Here is an 18,471-nt window from a genome sequence, read left to right on the forward strand (position 1 = left end):
GGGTGGTTCAGCTGGAGCCACCTGGTGGTTTGATGGGTTCTGATTGGCCTCTGCTGCCTGCAGATCGTGCTGACAGAGATGTACTACGACGGGTTCCATCGCTCCTTCTGCGACACCGACGACCTGGACACCATCCATGAGAGCGACTGCATTTTTGCCTTTGAGACCCCAGAGATCTTCAGGCCCGAGGGCATCCTCAGTCAGAGAGGTGAGTCGATAACTCCGCTTAATGCCCACCTCAGGTGACTAATGAGGGAGGCTTGTGTGGGAAAAGAATAAGAGTCCCACAAGCTGTTGATGTTCTGATGTATTGATTTCAGCTCTGACTTTGTCCAGGCTCGTTCCAGAAGATTTAATAGTGTTGTCAACTGGGAAGTTATCAAGCAGTGCTGTACACTCCTTTCTGCCTCTTCTCAGGGCTGATGCTGCAGGCTAGACTGGCTTAATGTGAAAATTCTTGTCAGGCTTAATTTAAAGACCTTCTAGGGACCAGATGAAGCCACTGAAATTGTGTTACTTAAAATCAGATTTCCAGTGATGAATAAACAGTCTCAGGAATGAACAAACACTTTCTCTTTCCAAGCTCAAACCCCTTGGCCTCTCTGCATCTCCCCTCAGTGAAAGGGAATCATGACATCCTGGGAGATGGAGCGTAATCAAAGGCAAATTTTATTCTTGAAAGTAACAAGTAACAAGTTGGATTCCTGGCGCTTTAGTTTTTCTTGCAGGCAGTAAAAGCTGTGAGTGGTTGTACGAACTGCTGTGAAAAATCAGGTAAGAGAGCATTTGCATGTAATGTCTTTCTGTAAAGAAATAGTTACTGTGAAAGGTAATCACTCTTTGAAGCCTTCATACAAGTGATGAAAATGCTTCTGATTCTCTGCTCCTCTGCACTCTAAGGGAGGTTTCTTGAGGGCGGCATCAGGGCACTAAAGGCAAATGACATAATAAAACATTTCCTTTCTCCTAATTTTTCAGGAATACATGTGAACAATAACCTGAATAACTTGAAATGTGGCACTGAGCACTCCCGAACAATAGCTTACTCTCAAGGAATGGTGAAGTCTGGAAAACTGGAACAGTCCTCTACTAAACCAGCAGCAAATGACAAGATTGTCTTGCTGGTGTGTAACAGAGCGTGCACTGGACAGCAGAGCAAAAGGTGACTGGCAGCAGATGTTTGGAGTTACTCTTCTGGCTGCTTCTTAAATTGGCCTGGGTTTTACTCTCCTATAGTGCAGACACCAAGTGAAGGAGCAGCAGCTTGCATCCCAGCTCACATCAGGTGCTAAAGAACATGCTGATCAAAAAGCATTAATGGATGGAGCAAAATATTTCTAATTTTGGTGAACTTCAAATAGTGCAGTGTTACTGGAAAGTGGCAAATGCAGCCTGGCTGGGAGGACACACCACCCTCTGTCGAGCTGCCTGGCTTGAGAGCAGCACATTTGACCAAACCCTGTGACGGGTGGCAGTTTTAAACTGGAGTCAAAATAGGGATGGGGTGAAGTGAGAAACAGCCATGGCAAAGGCATTTGTATCATCTGCAGCCTGGGAACTACCTCTACCACTGAAGCTTCACAGAGCTTCACAGGAAGCTCTCCGAGGCAGGTCACAAAGCTCTGCAGCCTGAAGCAGCCACTGGGGCACAGAGTGGGGCTGCAGCCCCTCTGAAGGGCCCTCTGTGGGGGCAGCCCTAACTGCATTGCCTCAAAGATAAGCCCCTCTCCTCTGGAGACAAATTTCTAAATGCCCTGTTTGGGGGGGTGTGCTGAGCTCCATAGGTGCTGAGACGAGGGGAGGGGGAGAGTGGCATTGGCAGAGTTTGGGGATCTGATTGCTGAACAGGATAATCTTTTAATTGCTCCCTCAAATGCTGCTTCTTCCCATAGGTTTGGCTTGCCCTTTGTGTTGCATTTGGAAAAAACAATTGCTTGGGATATTCTGCAGAAAGAAATTCTGGAGAAGATGCAGTATTTCCTGCGGCCTGCAGCCTGCTTGCAGGTGAGGCAAATGTCCTCTGTGGTCACCGCAGAGGAGCTGTTGGGTGTGCAGCCTCCATTGCTGCCCCTCACCCACTGTCAGCTCCTTGGCATAGGGATGTTTAGACCTTGTACTTTTGCTTTTTCATGTCAAACACATGTTCTAGGGTCAGCCAGTGCCAAAAGCAGTTTGCACGTGGGCACGTTGGGTTGAAGCCCCTGAGGTGGCCACTGCTTTCTCTGTTGCAGGTTTGCCCGTTCAGCTTGCGAGTGGTCAGTGTCGTGGGCATAACATACTTGCTACCTCAGGAGGAGCGACCCCTCTGCCACCCAACAGTGGAAAGGTGAGCTGGCCCTCGGGTCTTGGGTCCTTCCCAGGAGTGGAGAGAGGTTTGTCAGCTGGAAACTCGGTGTGTAACTGTGCAGAAAGGGACAGTCCTGGTGTGGATGTGTGGAATGGACTACAGAGGCCGGAGGAGCAGGGAAACAGTGTAGGAAGCTGTGTCAAAATAGCTCGGTTGTGTGACATGCCATCTGGAGTCTGTCCCCCTCAGAAATGGAGAACAGAATGAAAATATTACTCCCTCCATTTTTAATTTTTTTTTTGTGCCTGTTATTCTTTAGAAATGTTGGTAGATGCCTGTTCTGTAACAGGTGTACAGTACCTTGCAGAACTCGCTTACTTGGGTGAATGCATTTGCCAGTTTTGCCACGGGCTTTGCTGTGTGAATTCCTTTTGCTACTTTGCACACTTGAGCTGTGGGAGTGGAGGAAGGATGAAGGGCTCATGGAGGGAAGCTGTATGCACACAGAAGATAATTTAGGCTTCAGATGGAAAGATGGTCTGACTCCTGTCTGCTCCTCTCTGCAGGGCATTGAAGTCATGTGGACAGGGGGGAACCGCTCATGTGAAACTAGTGGTAGAATGGGACAAAGAAACTAAAGATTAGTAAGTATAAAGTAAAAAGCCTTTAAGTGTGTTCACCTCACGAGCACTGCTTGCAGCTTGCTTATGTGAATTGTGCACCCTTCAGCAAACAGACCCCTCAAACTCCAGCTGTGCCCAGACCCTGTCTGCAGGGACAGCCTGGGGAGTGGGTGGTAAATGTGGTGTCTCCCTGATGCAGCTTGTTTGTGAATACGGAAGAGGAGTATATTCCAGACTCTGAAAGTGTCCGCCAGCAGAGAGAGCTTCATCATCAACCTCAGATCTGCACTTTATCTCAGTGTTTCCAACTGTACACCAAAGAGGAACAGGTAGGGACAGACTGTGTGCTCTGGCTGGTCCATGTGCTGCAGGAGCTCGCACGCTCTGGAGCAGCTCTTTTCCACAAACTGTGATTCCTTGAGACAGGAGAATAAATTTGTAGCACAAGACTACTTACCTGTGCTGCTAATGGAGTTCCTCTCTTACTGCTTTTTTCACAGGTGAGGGAAGAGTTGTTTGACAGCTTTAAAGCTCTGTGGCTGTTGAGTTCTCTGAGCACTGATCTGTAGAGGGAAGTGCATGTTGCCTTTGTGTCTTTGGAAGGACACTGCAGTGTGTAACTTTGTGCCATTCAGACTAGGAAGGACGAGGATTTCCAGGGAGCAGTGAAGTGTCAGAGATGATATCCAAAGTACACCTTTCTTTCTTTTCTGATTCTTTCTTTGCTGCTGGTTTTCTTGTGAGAATACTCTTTCTCAGGCTGCTAAGCCTGCCTGCTTTTTGCCTTGGTTTTTCCTTCTTCCCCACTTCAAAGGGACCGGTGTTTATAAGGTGCAAACAGCTCCTCTGCCCAGCAGCACTGGCTGAATTCTGTCTCCTGTGTGAGGCACGTGTGTATCTGCTTGTCACTGGTTTGAAAAGCGTCATTGGGAACCCTGCTTTTCCAGCGAGCTTGATAAAGGCTGGAGAGGAACGAGGCAGAGGGATCAGTGTCTGCATTGGGCCCTGGGGCAGCAGAGGAACAGTGGTGTGGTGAAAGCTGCCTTGGAATTTGAAAAACAATACCCACTCCTACCTCTTCCTTGTAGCTTGCCCCAGATGACGCGTGGCGGTGCCCACACTGCAAGCAGCTGCAGCAGGGTAGCATCACACTGAGCCTCTGGACCTTACCTGATGTTCTCATCATACATCTCAAAAGGTTTAGACAGGTAAGGATGCCTGCAGTGTTGCTGGAGGACTGCTGCAAAGCCAGGGATTGACCTGAGTAGACCCCCCCTCTTCAGAAGCAGCTGTTTTGCCCTACACATTCCTCTCCTGGGTTTTGTTTTCCCAGCTGTGGTGGCCTTGGGCCACTGCAGCTTATGCTGTTCTCTGCACACAGGAAGGAGACCGAAGGATGAAACTTCAGAACATGGTTAAATTCCCCTTGAGTGGCTTGGACATGACTCCTCATGTTGTGAAACGCAGCCAGAGCAGCTGGAGCCTGCCATCGCACTGGTCGCCGTGGAGGAGACCTTATGGCCTTGGGAGGGATCCTGAGGACTATATCTATGACCTGTATGCTGTCTGCAACCACCATGGCACCATGCAAGGGGGACACTATACAGGCAAGTGTCCTGCAATGTTGTCTGTGGTGGAACCTTTCACAGAGAAACCAGTTCTATTTCTGTATGGAGTCAGAAGCCCTTGTGGCATTCTCGCCTGATGGAGGCAGAATGCCACAAGTAACAGAAGGTGAAGTGAATGGAGCCACCCCAAATGGTGTTGTTCTGTTCTGAGCAGTAATGTTGGACAAAGTCCTGAAATGTGAGATGTTTATTGTGTTCTGGCAGCCTCAGGCTCCCATCTTGCTAGTCAAACTGGAAGATGATGCATGAATAAATCTGTTCCTTTCATTCTCCTCTGAGTCCATCATAGCAAATAAGGTCATGTTAACTATCATACAGCAAACCTGAGAGTAGTAGGAGTGAAGAAAGTCTCACAGTAATATATTATCTCTCAGCATATTGCAAGAACTCTGTTGATGGCCAGTGGTACTGCTTCGATGACAGTGAAGTTCAGCAGCTTTCTGAAAGCGAAGTCTGCAAGCAGACAGCTTACATCCTGTTCTACCAGCGACGCACAGCGATCCCCTCGTGGTCTGCCAACAGCTCGGTGGCAGGTAGGCCCTGCTGGCACTGTCCAGGGGTGGCTGTAAGTTGTTTTCCATGGGTAGTTTGTCTTTCTGAGGAATTTTCCGCCCAGCTCTGCTTAAGCCCCCACTCTCTCCCCTAGAGCCCAGCAAGCCTTGTCCAAGTCTGTGGATGTGCTTAGAGGCCATGAGAACCTCCCACCTGTTCTGCTAAGGCAGTTGTGGCAGGGAGGCTGTGGAGATGGGGGAACTTCCCTTCGCCCCAAGTGTGGCTCTGCTCAGAGCTGCCCTTGTCAAAACCAGGACATCAAAACGTGACTGGCTCCTTCCCTGCGGCAACGCTGTTGGCCCCAGGGAGGCACCAGTAGCGCACGTGTTGGTGGAATCCAGGGTGAGCTGGGGGCAGGTGCACACTTGGTGACCTGCCTTTGGAGAGGAAGGGATTTTTGTGGTGGTGTGGTGGCAGCTCAAGCACTGCCTGCATGCTGGTATTCACAGCACACTGGGACAAGTTGCAGTTATGCCTTTCTCTTCTGACTATGATCCATAAGAGTAAAGCCCCATTCCCTTGGCGGTGTCCGGATGCTGTGGCCGTGCTGGCCAGCTCCAGGCTCCGGGTGTGTGCCGAAGGCAGAGCAGTGTGGTAGGTAGCTGAGTGCCGTGCCCGGTCCTTGCAGGCTCCACGAGCTCGTCGCTGTGCGAGCACTGGGTCAGCCGGCTCCCTGGCAGCAAACAGCCCAGCATCGCCTCGGCCGCCTCCTCGCGCCGCACCTCCCTCGCCTCGCTCTCGGAATCCGTGGAGCTCACTGGGGAACGGAGTGAAGATGATGGTTTGTATCAGTGGAGGGGGGCGGGAAACTGGGCCACAGCAAGATCCCTACTAAAATAGCTGCAAAATCTGTGGTTAAAAGGGACAGTTGCTCCCAGCAGCTGGGGGAGGCAGGTGCTGGGTTGGTAGGAGCACAGGTGAGCTTCTCTCTGGTATGAAAGGATGGAGGAGAGCAGGGCAGGAACCTTTCAAAGAAAGCAAATGCTATCAATGAAACCTCTCAATCAAGAAGTTCTTGTGCTTGTGTTTTCTCTGGGTGTCACTGCAGCACCTTGGCAGGGAGGCTGACACAGTGCTACAGCTTAGCAAAGGCACTAATTGGCCGCTGCTGTGCTGCTGGCTGCTGCCAGGGAGTGGGGAAAATTCAAATTCACTTGTTGCGAGTAACTCTTCAGTTCCTGGCTTTGCCTGGCTCCTCCACACAGTGCCTTGTAGTTTCTGAGAATGTGGAGCTTCACAGGTCAACTGGAGCATTTGGAAGCGTGTGGACATGTCCCTGCAGCAGCACTGTAACAGCTGTCAGATCTGACCGTGAAAGTCACACTTCTAAAATGCTTAGTTATATTCTGAGTTTGTAAATACAAATACATCACTTGATCTAGAGGTAGGAATCCTACTTTGCCTTTCACATGATGCTCTGGGAAATATTCTTTAATACAGAATCATAATCCTAGCTGGTGAACCCCTTGCCAGTTTCAAGGCCTTCCAAGGTGCAAACCCTGTGTTTGATGAGAAGAATCTGGGTTTTCAGTTACAGGCTTCAGAGAGTTACTCCTGGGTGACCACTGGCAAATAACAGTTGTTGGATTTCTTACTCAGCTTTTGTCCAAAAAGCTGTGCCTGCAACAGGCATGGAGAGAGACATAGTGTGGTGTGGGTGGGCTGTCTGGCTCTCATAGGGAAATGTGGATGGGTGGGATAAAGCAGCTGCAGGCTTGGCTTTCACATTAAGACCGTTGCTTTGCTTTCTCTGCAGGAGGATTTTCAACTCGGCCATTTGTAAGGAGTGTCCAGCGTCAGAGCTTGTCATCCAGATCCTCTGTCACCAGCCCACTGGCAGTGAGTGAAAACGGTGTCAGGCCCTCGTGGTCACTCTCTGCAAAACTCCAGTTCCGCTCCAACTCCCCGTCACGCTTCTCTGGAGATTCCCCAGTACACACCTCTGCTTCCACGCTGGAGAAGATCGGGGAGGCTGCTGATGACAAAGTCTCCACTTCGTGTTTTGGCAGCCTGAGGAATCTCTCCAGTAGCTACTTGGAGCCTTGTGACAGCGGCCGGCGAGAGCACAGGACGGCTCGCAGAGCCCCTTTGGCTGTCATGGAAGGGGCATTCAGGGAAGAGTCTGTTGTAAGGACATCTAGCTCAGACCTTTCAGATGGGTGTGGTAAAAGCTCTGTGCAGCCAGAGAGGAATCACCCTGCTCTGGATCCTTTTGATAACAACAATCAAATCGCCTTTGTTGACCAGAGCGATTCTGTGGACAGCTCCCCGGTGAAGGAGGTGAAAGCTCCTGGTGGGACAGGGCTGGCTGCAGAGAAGGCACGTGACACCCCTAAGAAGGGTCACAGCTCCAAGGGAGCTTCTGAGCCGGACAAAAGTTTGAGGAAGGGAAGGACAGTTTTGTCTACCCAAGAGACCAAAGTCTCTCACTCTTCTCCTCCACTGAAGAGTTCCCAGAAAGTTTCCCGGTCTAGAAGTAAGACAGACTCTTCTAGGGCCAGCGGGCGACATGGGTCTCCTGCTCCTGCTCAGGCTAGGAAGGATCACAGCGTGAAGCCACTGGAGGCATCTGTCCCATCGGCACAACAGAAGCAAAAGTCAGGTTCTTCTCCGTCCTCCACAGCTGCCAAGAAAACCCCATCAGGCTCATTGACTAAGGGCTCTTCCACTGGGAAGAGCCGGACTTCCGACCGCAGCCTCAGCAGGGAGGGCTCCAAGATAAGTCTGGGGTCGGATAAAACAAGCGTTACCAGCAGCTCAAGAACGAGCTCCCCACGGATCAGCCACTCCAGGAGCGACAGCAGGGCCGCGGACAGCAAGCACGTGCGGAGCTCCTCCATGGCCAACCTGCGGTCTCCAAATGTTGGGGCACGTTCTGCTTTGAAGAGGGACAGCAAGTCAGAAGAGAAGGGGTTGTCTTTCTTTAAATCAGCCTTAAGGCAGAAGGAGACCCGGAGGTCAGCAGACCTGGGGAAGACAACAATGCTCTCAAAAAAGACAGGGAGTGTCAGTTCCAAGTCAAGCAGTAAAAACATGCTGGAGGACAAACCAGAGAAAGGTGGTGTCCCACCAGCCTCCCAAACCAATGCCAACATTACTGCAAAAGAAAAACTTGTCTCAAAGGATGCCACACCCAACAAACATTCTCTGCTATCCAGTCGCAAGTCCAAGTCTTCCCAGCTAGATCCTGGAGTCCAGTCTCCTCCTTCCAGTGGCAAGCAGTCTGCTGACAAGCCGCTGAAAAAATTACCTTCCAGCATGCAGGTGTCTGTACAGCCTTCTCTGGAACCTCAGTGAAATGCTGCAATCCAGGTGTCTTTTCTTCTGCTGAAAAGCTAATTTATTCTGAGCTCTTGGTTTTTTTTTGTTCATGTGCCTAATGTATGTTTTGAGGAGAAGTTAACTGCAAGTTGTTAAAGCGCCTTTTGATTCTGCCATCAAACCAAATAGCCACAGGCAGCCAGCACTGGTGCAAGTAGCCTAGCTGGAGTCATTGTTGAACCTGAATGCAGCTGTCCCATAGCACTTGTACAGGAGTCTCTGTTGAAAGTGCAACAACTGTCTACAGATTCGAGGGTTGGAATCTGACCCCTGGTTGTACTGACACTTGTGTGCTTTGTAGAGCTGTGAACTGATATTCCTTTGGTCTTGCTCCGAGTGGGCTGTGTCCACGCTGGTGTATGGCCTTGTTCCGAGCTGTGGAGGATGCGAAGGAATCTGGAGAGACTGCCGCTTCTTTCTGCTCTCAACCCTCTCTCCCTGCTCCCCTCCATTTTCAAGCTTTCTAAAGGGCAATATTTCAACACTAATGTTGTTTCTCAGGTATATACTCAGCCAGTATAGGAGGGACTAGCATTAGTGACGGACAGAAAGGTACCTGTGTGTCCGTGTGTGTGTGTCTGTGTAATAGATTTAATTTTTACATTCCAACAGAAGGAAGTTTGTGTTTTTTTCCATGAAATGTAATGTGCATTTTTTGTCGCTAAGTTTATGAAGAGTTTTGCTCTGTCCATACCTAAGGCAACCTCTGCCTTGTCCTCTAACTATTTTCTTCTGAAACACTCTACTAAGTGACAGAAGGAATCCCTGGGCAGCAGCTGGTGGCCAGCTCGTACGTGTGGAGGTGCTGTGGAAGCAGTGCCATAGGAGAACTGTGTCCACACGCCTGGATGGCCATGATACTCTCAGGACCCTCCTGTTTAAACTCCTGGGAAGCATTTCCTAATGTGCTCAGACCCTTATCATAGTGTTGTGATTAAGCCTCCATTATCTCCAGAGGTGATGTTTAGATCAAGTGTGGTCCTGCCCTCTCTGAGCATGCTTTGACAGGCCCCTTTGTAGGGATTGGAAGGGCCATACCCAAACCTCTGGAGCAGTTTTCCTGTTCTCCAGAGTGCTGTATGTTCCTCCCTCTGGCATGCTTGTCCCCTCCCTGTGGGTCTGGCTGCCATGTGTCCCTCAGCAGAACGGTCCCCTTCTTGTTTGGACGACAGCCTCCATCAGGGTCAAAACACTACATCTACTTCGTTTACATGCCCTTCTTACAGAGGAGATTCCTCAAGTTCTGTAAGATTCCTTCTAAGGTGGATTCCTCAAGTTCTTTTGCATACATGTGGTGTAATCTTTTTGTTTTAAATTCCACGGTTTGTACTGATGTGCTGCATATCGCTCGTGTCAGCAGCAGTCTGTCGTGTGGGTCGCGACGTGCTGGGCAGTGTGCTGGGCAGTGTGCTGGGCAGTGTGCTGGGCACGCCTTGTCCTGAGCCAGGTCTGTTCCTGTCGTGCAGTCCGATGGCAGAGCTTCTCCTGCTGTAGCTTGGGGCCAGGCAGTGTGCTCTGTGCTGTCAGTGTAACAAACTGGCCTGTCTGGCTCCTCCCTTGCTGAGGTGCTGCTGGGCCTGCAGGCAACCTTGCCCCCAGGTCTGCTGGGCACCTTGCTGCACTGTGATCACTTCTCTGCTCACCACACACTTGCAGCGAGCCTGGGAGACAAGGGCTGGGGGTAGCTGGCACCTCAGAGTGTGTGTGAGACTGAGCTGGGGTGCCACAGAGCTGGGGTCGGTTGTGAGGGTGAGCCCAGCTGCAGTGTCACCCTTGCCATGTCCCAGTGATGTCCCACTGCATCCTGGCAGTGCCTGCAGCCTGCACGTGTAACACCGTGCTGGGTGCTGTGCCCTGACAGTTCTAACCCCATCGTCACTGTCCCCTCAGTGCATTCCTTCTTCCAGGTGTTTCAGTCTCGTTTATTGCAGCAACAAGAAGCAAAGATTGCATTGCTTGCTTCTGAAATGTATGACTTGGATTATTCTTGGATTATTTTCTGTTATATCCAGCAGAGCAGATAAGACTTGCTTCATGTTGTAGTACTTAAATTACTCCCTGAAATGTTGATGTTGAAGTATTTGTTTAAGGTTTTATCTGTATTAAGGTCTTACACTGTCTTGGCTCTTCTCTTGTAACAACTCTTGTAGCAAGAATGTAATTCTGGTGGCTTGTGCTGACTCGGGTTGGGATTTTTTAATAGACAGAACTAGTTTCTGTGCTTTTCACCATGGACATTTGTGAAAGGTTATTTTTATCAATTGACATTTTCTTTTCATACCATCACTCACTGAAGGAGTTTGAACTGGAAGCTGGTGTGTGGGTTTTGAGGTGGTTTTGCTCCTGTGCTGCATGCCTGGGCTGAAGGGAATTTGAAGCCATGTCCAAACTGGCGTTTTCACTGAATGCCAGTTCAATGTTTGTATCTGGGGCAAGAGAATGGTCCTTGGAGCTCCCATTTGGACAGAAGGGGAATGGAGGTCCGGGTGTTCCAGCAGCTGATAAAAGCAGTTGAACCTCTGCAATCCCATGAGATGTAATGATGCTCTCTTTCCCCATAATTCCTGATGGGAATTGCTGCCAAATCCAGCACTATCTGTTCTTTGTATCCTGCCAAACTGGATTTCTCTGTCCCTCTAGAACAGCAGCTCTGGTGCACAGGCTCCTTACTCTGCGGTGGAGCACGAGTGGGCAGGAGGGACTGCACTGTCAGTGCCCTTGTCTCGGAGAGAGTGGGATGCTGCTCCTCTGTGGTGGGTTTCTACTCAGGAGGGCTTGACTTGCTGTGTTCTCAAGCAAAACAGTTTGACTTAAGAGGGTGCACTGGACTGTTCATGTAATATAAGGCAGGCACTGGGTAAAATGTGCAAGATGTGTGCCTGTGGTCCCTGGGAAGCGCAGTCCATGTTCCATGGTCTTTTTGTAACAGAGCACTTGGGAATGCAGCCACTTTTCACTCTGCACCTCTGCTTGTTGGTGTCACAGATCTTTGGTAGTAAATAAACTTCCTTGCATGGGAGGGGGTTGAAGGGTGTGGGTCCAGGAAACACTGTTCACTGTGAGTGTCAATCCAAGCCTTGTTGCTGTTACAGTCAAGGCTCCATGAGTGATGTAAGGTAAATGTTTCTGAAACTAAATGTAGGTTATTGCAGGCCCTAATTCAAGGAATTTGGGGAAATGCAACATCAGTCTTTTCTCCTTGCTTTAAACCAGACTTTGCTTGGCCCTTTCAGGTATAGGAATTCCTGTCCATGTGTGTCGTTGTCCAGCTGTCAGCATGTGGCATGGTACCAGGGGAGATCTGCCAAGTCCTAGATGCCAACACCATAACCATGCCTGGCTGGGGTGGTGGGGTCTGGGACACCTGTGCTGAGAACCTGGGAGCAAAGGTGTACAGGGCAGCCTCACACTGGTGGGGAACACATGGGAAGAGGGAGGTTCAGCAGTGTCCCTGCTCCCAAAGAGCGGGGTGAGCTCTAAGGCAGAACAGGCTTCCAGGCATCGTGTTTTCAGTCAGCTTTGGGTTGGACTCACCTGTGCCGGTGTGTGTGACTTGTGTTTCACCCCACGTCCCTAGTCTGCCACTTGCTCCTGCTCCTGCAATTGGCCCTCTGGGCACAGGAGAGCAGCGCCTTCATTCCAGTGCTCAAGTCCTACTGGAGTCACCTAGAGACTTTTTTTTACCCTTTTTGGGCTGTGTCTTTTGGATAGTGTTTAGTAGTATTCAAGTTACAAGCACATTTTCAATGACGTGTATTAAAGAGGCACCTTTTATTTGTATTAATCATATTTGATAGACAATTTGGTGCCTGCAGTTCTCTGTAACTTGTAAGTGTCTCACTTTGGGTGTATAAATTGTTAATCCTTTCAGACTTATCAAATATGGCTTAATAAAAACAAGATGCTTAGGATAGAAAGCTAGCAGCTTAATTGCACTTCTCCCACTGCAAGTGCCCTCATCCGCCGTCGCTGCAGGGGTTTGCTTTCCGAAGCCAAAACTTGAGCATGACTAACCATTTTTCTCGGTGCCAGGCAGCTTGCATGGCCCTGCTGTCCCCGATGCATGTCCCTACTAACTATGCAAGCCTCTAGCCCAGCCGTGGCTGTGCTCAGCATTGGAGCCGCTCCGTAGGCTCCGGAGCACCGCTTGGAATCTGTGCCGCTGCCTGGTGGTGCAGCTGCTGCTGGCACACAGGAGCATGTCCCTGGGTTCCTGCTTCCTTTGCACATCTTTGACTCTTTCCTTTGCAGGATTCTGCATTACTGACAAGGCTGGAGCATAGTGTAAGGTCAGAGGGATCGGAGCGGGGAAACGAGAACAACTGATTTCTGTTTTGTGTTGTTTTTTCTTTTCTTAGCAGAGCAGGCCCAGTCAGGGTTCCGTGTGTAGCCTGCCATTCCATGGGATGTAGGCACGCTCAGTGCTGTCGGGGGGGCAGGCAGCTGTGCTGTCAGGGGGGGCAGGCAGCTGTGCGGGCACTCACAGAGCTGCTGTCGAGTGTCCGTGCGAGGGGAGCGGCTCCCAGTTGTTGGTGTGCTGCCCGTACTGCTCTCTGGGCTCTGCCTGCTTTCCCAGGAGAGCCCCAGCTGCCCATGGGGGTGACTAGGCTTCCCTTTGTGCTCCAGAACCCCACGGTGGAGGGTCTGAGCCATGTCCTATGGACGGTGGGTCCCACCGGGGTGGCTGCACTGCGTGGCTGGGGCAGCCCGTGAGGGCTTCTTGGTCCTTGGCCCCATGGGCCTGGTGCCCTCCCCTCGGTCAGCCAGCACAGAGGGGATTTGGAAATGACATTCCAAATAATTGTACTGTTGGTTTGGTTTGTTTTTTGGGTTTTTTGTGGGTTTTTTGTATCTTTGTCATTTGCATACTAATCCAAAAGAATTTGGCAGTATCTGATGTTACTCGTGGAGGGAACTGAAATTTAGTTTTAATCTGTGGTGAGATGAAAGTCCTACATGTTTTTCTCAACAAAAGCACCATAAAGCAGTTAGGAGCTTTATTTTGTAAAAGAAAAGCACCTGAAGACTTGTACGATGTCTGTTAGGTCTAAAGGCTTAGAGACTCTTCTATTTTTATAAAGGCGATAGCACTCAATTTATCTGCAAATAAGACACAGATTAAAACTAAGTGTAACTGGCTCACTCGGCCCTGCAGCACATGCACGCTGGCCTCAGGCTCGTGTGGCATTTGTGAGTGCAATAAACCCCTTTGGAGGTGCTCTATTGCCTTGGGTAGGGTGACACAAGGGAATCCAGGCCACAAGTGGTTCCATTATTGTCCTGTGGCCTTCCAGGTATGAATTTGTACAGATCTGCTCACCACCTGTGCCTCACCATGGGTTAAAATTGAATTTTAAGTCCTGTTGCAAATGCAGTTTCTCGTCTGGACACAATGTCAGATTTTACACTGGAATATCTACAGTTCTCAAACTGCATGTCACATCACTGTACCTGGTACAGGGACGTGGGGTTTGCCCACACCTTTGATATTCTCCTCTGTATTTTAATGTTTTTGACCTGTACAGTAATTGGAAAGCAGGCTGTCTTTACTTGGGGTTGAACATTGTACCATAAATTTTAAATTATTTGAGGACAAGTGCATGAGACTGTGTCAATGCCTTTTATTATTTATTTGTATGTTTTATTATTCAAGGTGTATGCACTTTTAATATGCAGAATTTATATTTTTATGTTAAAAATCGTTTTCTTTCAGAAAGAAGAGTTTGAATATGAGGAATTGGAATTAAGTGCAAAAAGGGGAATATGTAATAAAATACAATAAATTTATTATTAGGCATCCTGCCTGAGTGAGCGTTTTTCCAGGCTGCAGGCTCCAGCCTCGCCGTGTTCCCGCTCGCGGGACGCTCTTCCCTGCCTTGCTCCGGGCATGGGATGGGGGCACGGGCTTGGAAACCTTCCCCCTGTGCCCTGATCAGGGCTCCTTTGGGGAAACCCAGAGGCCTGGTTTTGGGCACAGACGTGTGTGCTGGGGCGGGAGAGACACGGGCTCCTCCCTTCCCCCACGTTGTCCCTGATGCTTCTCTCTCCACAGACCATCAGCCCAGGCCCTGCGGCGCTCGGCCACGGTCCCAGAGCGGGTGCGGGACCTGCACCAGGGCCTTTGTGCCGGTGAGTTTGGTCCAGGAGCCCTGTGGGCAGGGAGATGTGATCTGGCTCCTCTTTGGGGTTTGGGGGTTCACACCTGCCCAGGCAGAGGTGGGGGTCTTCTCTGTCTGCCCTGTCGTGCCTCATGTCTGGGCTCAGCCCCCTGCATAAAAGGGCTTGGGGGGCCTCCCACCACCGGACCAGTCCCCTGCCACCCCCCGCCCCATCCCTGCTTGCTGCTCACCAGCTCCTGCCACCCACAGCAGCGAGACCAAGCTTCCAGGCAGAAGGGACCTTATGGATCCAAGCCCTGCAGCACTTGGGGCCAGGAGACCCCCAGCCAGACCCCCACACCTCCAGAAACCCCTCAGGCTGCCCCTGCCCACAACACGGCCAAAGGCCTGTTCCCTTCTTGCTGTCACCAGACTCTGGAGGCTTGAAGCTCCTCCAGGTCTGTCCTAATTAAACTCTGTTTTTCCTTCAGCAGGGTGTGCGGTGGTGGCTCTGGACCCAGGAGAGCGTGTGGCTGCCAGATGGGAATATGTGGATGGGCTGCTCCTGCCACCTGCCCAGCGAGGATGAGGATGGAGCAAGGCAGGAGGAGGATGGGTTGCTGCTCCCAGCTGCTGAAGGGGAAACCTCTGTCCCTGATGTGTCATCTGTAGGTGACCCCCTGGGCTGGGAGAGCCGCTCCAGCTGCCGTGGCTGCAGGCACCATGCCCGTGGCTGCTGGGCTGCCCAGTCTCAGGTCAAAGGGGGTGCAAAATGCTTTAGTGGTCCAGCGTGTCCTCTCAGCTGAAGAACGGGGAAGAATGGAAGACAATGTGGTTGGAGCTCTCCAAGGGCATTTCCACTGCAGAGTGGGATCCTCCTGCTCCATCGAGCCCTCGGATTGGTGCAGCAGGGGCTGGGTCAAGCTTCACAAACTCACCTTTCAACACAATTTTTGATTCACAAGGGTTTTTTCCTCTTCTCCTCCCTCCTCCATGCATGTTTTTGCATGGAGGGGGTCAGCAGCATGCTCCTTCAGTGCTCACCGAGGTGGGAGTTGTCCATGAATCCCCCTTGGTCCCCAAATCTCCAAATCGGCCATCCTGATCTCCTACTGCCCGGCTTTGGTTACAGAAATGCTGATGGTGTGTTTGCCAACAGCTGTGCTGCATCACCCATTGCCCCCATGGGACCCTGGGCCTCTGGGGACACATGGCCCCCACCAGCCCCTGCCGTGCAGCTTTGGTCTGTGTTTCTATCCATCCTGCTGGGAAAGGCAAGCCAGAGCCAAGCCCCCGGGTGCTGAGCTGAGGAGCTGGTGGCTGTGCTGGGCAGTCACGCACATACCACGTACCAGAGGCATTGCTTCACTTCTTGTGTAGAAATGGGGATGGCAGATGTCGTATTAAATCATGGGGTCATCACTTATTTATAGGTGATTACATTAAAGAGAGATTAATATAGCCAAAGGCTTCGCAGAATTAATGTACTTGTGTTTATTATATTTGCCAACATTTCTCCAATCCAGCTGGGTTTTTCTGACTGTGGGATTTAACAGAGAGCCTGCTGCTGTTCCCCCGCCTTGCTGGGAGGGAGCAAGAGGCCCATGGAAAACATGTGAGAACTTTGATCTCCAAGAGATTAATTTTATTGCCTCCCTCTTTCTGAGGGTCCGTGGCAGGTGCTTGGTGCACAGTGAGGACAGAGCAGGGCAGGACTCAGTGGGGGTAAAGCTGTGTCTGGAGGGGAGCCCAGGGCTGGGTCTCCCAGATGTCACTCCTGGGCTGGGATTATGCTGTGCTAAATTGGGATTAGATTACTGCAGATCTGGGCACAGATTTCTGACACCCTGGGGGAGATGGAGGTGTCCCTGAGCACCACTGGTGGGGGCGTGCCAGGTGTTCCCTTGGCCCCTGTGCCCCAGAGCCTGGTCTGGGGCTGGTGGGCACCCATACACCCATATATAGGCTGTTGGTTGCCTGCTGCCGGGTCAGGGGGCATCAGTGGAGACCTTCTGCCAACGGATGAACCAGAGGAGCCAAGAACACCGCAGGTTTGGCTGGAGGAGCAGAACCATGTGGGAATGGTCACTGGTTGTGCCAAGCAAGGCCAAGGGTGCAGTGGACGGAGGTGGGAGTCACTGCAGCTGCCTGGCTGGATATTTATGAACAGCTGCCTCTGAGAGCCAGAACAAAACCCAATCTTTGGGAGACCATCAATAAATTGTAGCACATTAGGCACTGTCACCCCTACCCCTGGACTCTTAAATTTTGCTCTAATTGGAGTATTGCTTTTCCTTCCTCAGCACTTTTTCCCCTCGGCTGGGTATCGATCCTGGCTCTGTGGGGATCTGACCAACTGTTGGCAATTTATGGGAACATAAAACTAGTCTGTCGTAGAGCAAAAACCCAGCTTTTAATAAGAAATGCTGACACCAGCCTCTGGCTGATTCCCAGGTATATTTACCAGTTTACAGTGGGTACCCAGGTGTGGGGCTCAGGGTGTGATGGGGGAAGGGGACCATTAAAAGTCCCTCAGGCTGGGCCATATTGTGGGCAGGGGTGGCCTGAGTGGCTTCTGAAGGTGTGGGGGTCTCTTTTCTGGTCTCCTGTGCCCCGTCCCATGGTGGATGAGGGTCTGGCTGGAGTCTCCTGGCCCAAAATGCCACAGGACCTGGGTCCATGATGTGTCCCCTCCTGCCTGGAGCTTGGTCTTGCTGCTGTAGGTGATAGGAGCTGGTGGCCAGTGGGCAAGGCTGGGACTGGGGTTGGCAGGGGACTGCTGTGATGGAGGGCTCTGGTGCTGGGCATCCCCCCAGCCCTTTCGCCTGTCCTTGCTCCAGCTCCCCCCGCCCCTTTGCTGCACTCCTCTGGTGATGGGTGTTGGTGGCTTTGCAGGTTAAGGCTGATTGTGGATTCCTGGACCTGTGGGTCATTGTCCTGCTTGTGTGTCCCTGCAGGTTTGGGGATGTGGGGCTCCCGGGGAGCAGGTCCCTGGAGCAGGTGGCCCCTGTCATTGTCCCAGCCCAGCCACCTCTGCTCTCCCTGGGCTGGATGTGCTGTCTCTGTCACACAGTGCCAGGGGGTGTTGTGTTAGGTGTCTCAGTGCTGTAACAGCTGCTCTCCCTGCTGTTTGCTACCATCTAATTCTGGTTTTATTGAAATGAGCCTAAATTGTCTGGGAATACATTAGCTCAGTGGTTCACACTCGGTATGGATGTGAGTACCCCGCAGTCGGCAGTGCCTGTGCTCCCGTTTTTAATCTCGCAGAACTGGCTCCTTGGAGAAGGGGTTGTGTTTCCTAATGGCCTTAGCTAGTTTCCAGAGCTGGGATCAGACTGTCTCGGCAGTGGTAAGAGGGGCCAGGAGAGTTCCAGCACCACTGCACAGCTCTGTGTTCCAGGCTGTAAATAACACTGTGTCCACTGGTGCTGCCCAGCTCCACCGAGGATCCATTTGCTCCTTTAACAGGCAGACTGTGCTTGTTGCAAAGCAATTCCTGGAGCCCCTGTGACAGTCTTTAAGCGTTTTAATACTTTGCAAATGATTTATTGTGGGTAACAAGCAGATGATAGACTGCACTTCAAGATATGGATTATCTATTAGAATCCGTGTTGAAGGTGTTTGTGCTGACAGGCTCCTGCCAAGCAAGGGAAATACCTCCAATCCTTGTGTTACAGGAGGAAACAGCAGCTCCTGCCACAGCTCGCAGATAACCCTGTTCTGTTTGCTGCTTTGGTGACAGGCAGCCCCGATCCTGCCCCTGCACGGCCGTTGGATCCAGCGAACCAGGGCTCCTGTCGTGCCTGGTTAGGAGGGACCTGGTGCTGGTTCCCCCTGGCACTGGATGGGTACGTGGGCTGTGACATCTCTCCAGAGTCCCCCTTGTCAGGGAGGGAGCAGAGCGGCTTCACTGCTTTGTGAAGTGATTTGTGTGGTGGGGCTGGTCGTGCTGGTTGTGCCGT

General features: G+C 51.2%; 1 protein-coding gene across 5 annotated transcripts in view; it reads left to right on the forward strand.

Annotated features, from left to right (window-relative positions):
* Positions 1-17,166, forward strand: part of USP31 (ubiquitin specific peptidase 31) — a 31,338-nt gene extending 14,172 nt beyond the window's left edge. Inside the window, exons 6-18 of one of the 5 annotated variants that reach the window (XR_004359899.1) lie at positions 64-208; positions 979-1,162; positions 1,893-2,004; positions 2,232-2,326; positions 2,854-2,931; positions 3,110-3,239; positions 3,999-4,118; positions 4,292-4,517; positions 4,913-5,071; positions 5,719-5,871; positions 6,847-8,402; positions 14,464-14,540; positions 15,001-17,166. Coding sequence is in view for 2 of the 5 variants with exons in the window: in XM_032704012.1 (XP_032559903.1) it covers positions 64-208; positions 979-1,162; positions 1,893-2,004; positions 2,232-2,326; positions 2,854-2,931; positions 3,110-3,239; positions 3,999-4,118; positions 4,292-4,517; positions 4,913-5,071; positions 5,719-5,871; positions 6,847-8,387 (2,943 nt within the window). In the remaining 3 variants the exon portion in view is untranslated. Of the gene's footprint in view, positions 1-63; positions 209-978; positions 1,163-1,892; positions 2,005-2,231; positions 2,327-2,853; positions 2,932-3,109; positions 3,240-3,998; positions 4,119-4,291; positions 4,518-4,912; positions 5,072-5,718; positions 5,872-6,846; positions 14,209-14,463; positions 14,541-15,000 lie in introns of those variants that run through there. The other 4 variants (XR_004359900.1, XR_004359898.1, XM_032704012.1 and 1 more) reach the window with 4 other exon arrangements.
* Positions 17,167-18,471: the final 1,305 nt, after the last annotated feature.

The sequence above is a fragment of the Chiroxiphia lanceolata genome, chromosome 16 (genome assembly GCF_009829145.1).
Source record: "Chiroxiphia lanceolata isolate bChiLan1 chromosome 16, bChiLan1.pri, whole genome shotgun sequence".
Lineage (NCBI taxonomy): Eukaryota > Metazoa > Chordata > Aves > Passeriformes > Pipridae > Chiroxiphia > Chiroxiphia lanceolata.